This window comes from Rhincodon typus, chromosome 6 (assembly GCF_021869965.1).
Source record: "Rhincodon typus isolate 14 chromosome 6, sRhiTyp1.1, whole genome shotgun sequence".
NCBI classification, from domain to species: Eukaryota; Metazoa; Chordata; class Chondrichthyes; order Orectolobiformes; family Rhincodontidae; genus Rhincodon; species Rhincodon typus.
The window spans coordinates 92,083,824-92,087,490 of NC_063337.1; the positions used below are offsets into that span (position 1 = coordinate 92,083,824).

Here is a 3,667-nt window from a genome sequence, read left to right on the forward strand (position 1 = left end):
CCCCTTGATCTTCTCTGATTCAAGGAGAACAGTCTCAGCTCTTCCAGTTTCTTCAGAGGCCTGAGCTCTTCATTCCTGGCAGCATTTTGATAAATCTCATCTGCACTCTCTCCAAGGCCTTTAATTTCTTTCTATCTCTATGCATGCATTTGTCAATATTCTGTGTCCTAAAAAGTAACCTTCTCAAACCTTCATGATGAAGAGGCATTGCACTGATGTTATTTTTTTTCTTTTAACAGAAGGAAGAACTACACCCAGTACAGAGTTAAATGGTTTCTGTTGGTTCTGACATGACCATGAATAATTCCACAAATTTAACCTGTGATGTGTACATGCACCATGAGACAGCAAAAGTCATGTTTTCTTTCTTCTACATCGTTATTCTCATAGTTGGGTTAACAGGAAACATTTTAGCCCTGCACATAACGTTCCAAAAACATCAAAAGATCAATTCAACCACGCTGTATTTAATCCACCTAGCTATCTCAGATGCCCTCTTCACTCTTGCGCTACCAACTCGAATAATCTATACTGTCCGAGGATTTGACTGGCCATTCAGTGAAGCATTGTGCAGAATTTGTGCAGTCATTTTCTACATAAACACTTACGTCAGCATTCAGTTCATGACCTGTCTTAGTGTTGACCGATACATTGCAGTGGTACATCCGCTTCGATTTGCCAAGTTTCGGAAAGTACATAATGTTAGATATATCTGCGGTGCAGTGTGGTTCTTTGTTTTCATCCAGACAGCGCCATTGCTGTTTGTAACAATGACGAAGAACAATAACGGTTTGGTGACTTGCATGGAATACCCTAACATTGAGACAAATAAGAACTTGCCCAAACTACTTCTCCTTGCCTGCTTTTTAGGATATTGCTTCCCAGTCATAGTCATACTCTTCTGCTACTCACGAGTCAACGTGAAACTTTGCAGGACGGCAAAGGAAAACCCATTAACTGAAAAGCTTGGTCGGAACAAAAGGGCTATCACAGTTATTTTGCTTGTTCTGCTGGCGTTTCTGATATGCTTCACTCCATACCATATCTCCATTATGCAGTACATGATCCGAAAGCTCATCTCCCAACAGAGCTGTTGGCAACAGCAGGTCTTCAAGGTGAGCCTGCAAATCTCTGTCTGCTTCATGAACCTCAACTGCTGCATCGATCCACTTATCTATTTCTTTGCGTTTAAGGGCTATAAGAGAAAGATTTTGGGTATAATAAGACGTCACATCACATTGGCTGTCTCCACAAAGAGTAACTCTGAAAACAACAGCACTCCTGCCACTATGAGTCAAGTCCAAGGGTCTGGATCAGGATTTGCTAATTGCAATTGACGAATCTATTGTAGAACATTTTGGAGCAAGTGTGACAAATACTAGTCTTTTTTTTACTGTCACCTCAGTACCAATCCTTTGCCACATTCAAACTAAAGTATTACAGATCATTAGGTTACCGGCAGGAACCTGATATGGTTTTTAATCTGTTTTCTCAATTCAGCGTGGTAAACTGTGTAAAGTTAATTTGGAGAAGTTTATCTATTTGTTATTCCACCCCATGTTTTGAGCTGGAACCTGGGAAGCTTCCCTTAGGTTGCAGAGTTGATCTGAATCAAAAGGTCATGGGTTCAAGTCTCAATCAAAGCAGGTTTTTAATTCATTTATGTGATTGGACATGGCTGGCTGGGCCACCATTTATTACCCATTCTTAATTACCCTTGAGAAGGTGGTGATGAGCTGTCTTCTTGAGCCACTGCAGTCCTTTAGCTGTACAAACACCCTCAATGCTGTTAGGGAGCGAGTTCCAGAATTTCAACCCTGTGACAATGAAGAAACAGTGATATAGTCCCAAGTGAAGATGGTATGTGCTTTGGAAAGGATCATGCACAGAGTTTACATGCATGTGCTATCTTTTTTCTTCCAGGAGGGAGAGCCATGGGTTTTGTGGAGGGAGTGAATGTTGAAGGGGGTAAATTGCAAGGAAAGGGGCTCAGCTTTGTCCTGGACAATATAAAGTTTCCTGAATGTTGTTGGAGCAGTACTCATCGAGGCTAGTACAGGACATTCCATCATATTCCTGACTTGTAGATGTTAGACAGGCTTTGGGGAGTCAGGAAGTGAGATATTCCTAGTCTCTGACCTGCTCTTCAACCACATTGCAATCATCCATGATAATCCCCATTTCTGACATTGTGATGGAGGGAAGATCATTGATAATGCAGCAGAAAATGGTTAGGCCCAGGATACTACCCTGAGGAAATCCTGCAGACGTGTCCTGTAGCTGAGATGACCAACCTCGAAACACCACAACTATCCCCCTGTGTGCAGGTATGACTCCAATCAGCAGAGAGCTTTCCTCCAATTCTTATTAACTTCAGTTTTGCCAGGGCACCTTGATGCTACACTCAGTCAAATGCAGCCTTGTTGTCAAGGGCTGTCACTCTCCCCTCAACTCTTGAATTCTGCTCTTTTGTCCATATTTGAACCAAGGCTGTAATGAGGTCGGGAGCTGAATGGCCTTGGCAGAACCCAAACTGAGATTCAGTGAGTGGGTTATTGTTAAGCAGATGCTGCTTTGTAGCACTATCAGCGACCCTCTGCCCACTTTACTGATGATCGAGAGCACACTCATATGATTACAATTGGCCAGATTGGATTTCTCCTGCTTTTTGAGGACAGCAAACATGTGGCCAATTTTTCACCTTGTTGGGCAAATGCTAGTGTTGTAACTGTACTAGAAGACCTTTGTCAGGGGTGCATCTAGTTCTGGAGCACAAGTTTTCAGTTGTATTACCAGAATGTTGTCAGGGCCCACAGCCTTTGCAGTACTTAGTGCCTCAAGTTGCTCCTTGATATCATGTGGGGTGAATCGAATTGTCTTAAGCCTATCACCTGGGATGCTGGGGACCTCAGGAGGAAGCTGAGATGAATTATCCACTTGGCACTTCTGGCTGAAAGTCCCTGCACCTTTTACACCAATGTGATGGGATGCAAGTAGTCCTGTGTTGTAGCTTCAGCGAGTCGACACCTCATTTTTAGGTATGCATGGTGCTGTTCTTGGTATGCTCTCCTACACCCATCCTTACTCCAGGGTTGAACTCCTGGGAGGAAATGTAGGCTGTGAGGGTACAGGTCATAACATCTAGGCCAACAGTCCCAGTATCGTACTGAGGAAGTATTAGACTGACAAGGTCCTGAGTTTTGGATAGCACATTAAACTAAGGCCTTGTCCACTCTCTCAGGTAGCCATAAAGATCCCATGACACTATTTTTTAAAAAATAAATTAGATCAGTGTTTTTGCCAATATTTCTCCTTCAACCACATTTGGTCATTACTGTTTACGGGGAATTTTCTGAATGGACATTGGCTATAACATTTCCTTCCTTACAACAGTGACTACTTTTCAAACATACTTCATTGCCAGTGAAGTGCTTTGGGGCATCGTGAGGCTGTGCAAGCTGTTATAGAAATGCAAGTCTCGCTTTTCTTTCAACTTTCACTTATTGAACTGAGGAGTATTAAATGTGTGGACAAGTTGACAAAAAGAATTTCTGTGCTTTTGATGTGAAATAAACACAAGTCATTAGTAACATGTGCCAGAGCTAATTCAGTATAAGGTGCGAAATATGCTCGGCAAATTTGTTCTGTGATGAATTAAAATATCAGA

The 3,667-nt window shown here is 42.3% G+C and overlaps 1 protein-coding gene across 1 annotated transcript; it reads left to right on the forward strand.

The window, feature by feature from the left end:
- Nucleotides 1-266: 266 nt before the first annotated feature.
- LOC109930212 (G-protein coupled receptor 183-like) lies at nt 267-1,337 on the forward strand. The gene has a single exon (XM_020529751.2). It carries the CDS (start codon nt 270-272, stop codon nt 1,335-1,337), a length of 1,068 nt encoding a protein of 355 aa, XP_020385340.1. The 5' UTR covers nt 267-269.
- The last annotated feature ends 2,330 nt before the right edge of the window (nt 1,338-3,667 follow it).

Excerpts from the sequence above, each read along its gene's own strand:
- LOC109930212 (XM_020529751.2), top strand. The coding sequence starts at position 270 with ATGGTTTCTGTTGGTTCTGACATGACCATGAATAATTCCACAAATTTA.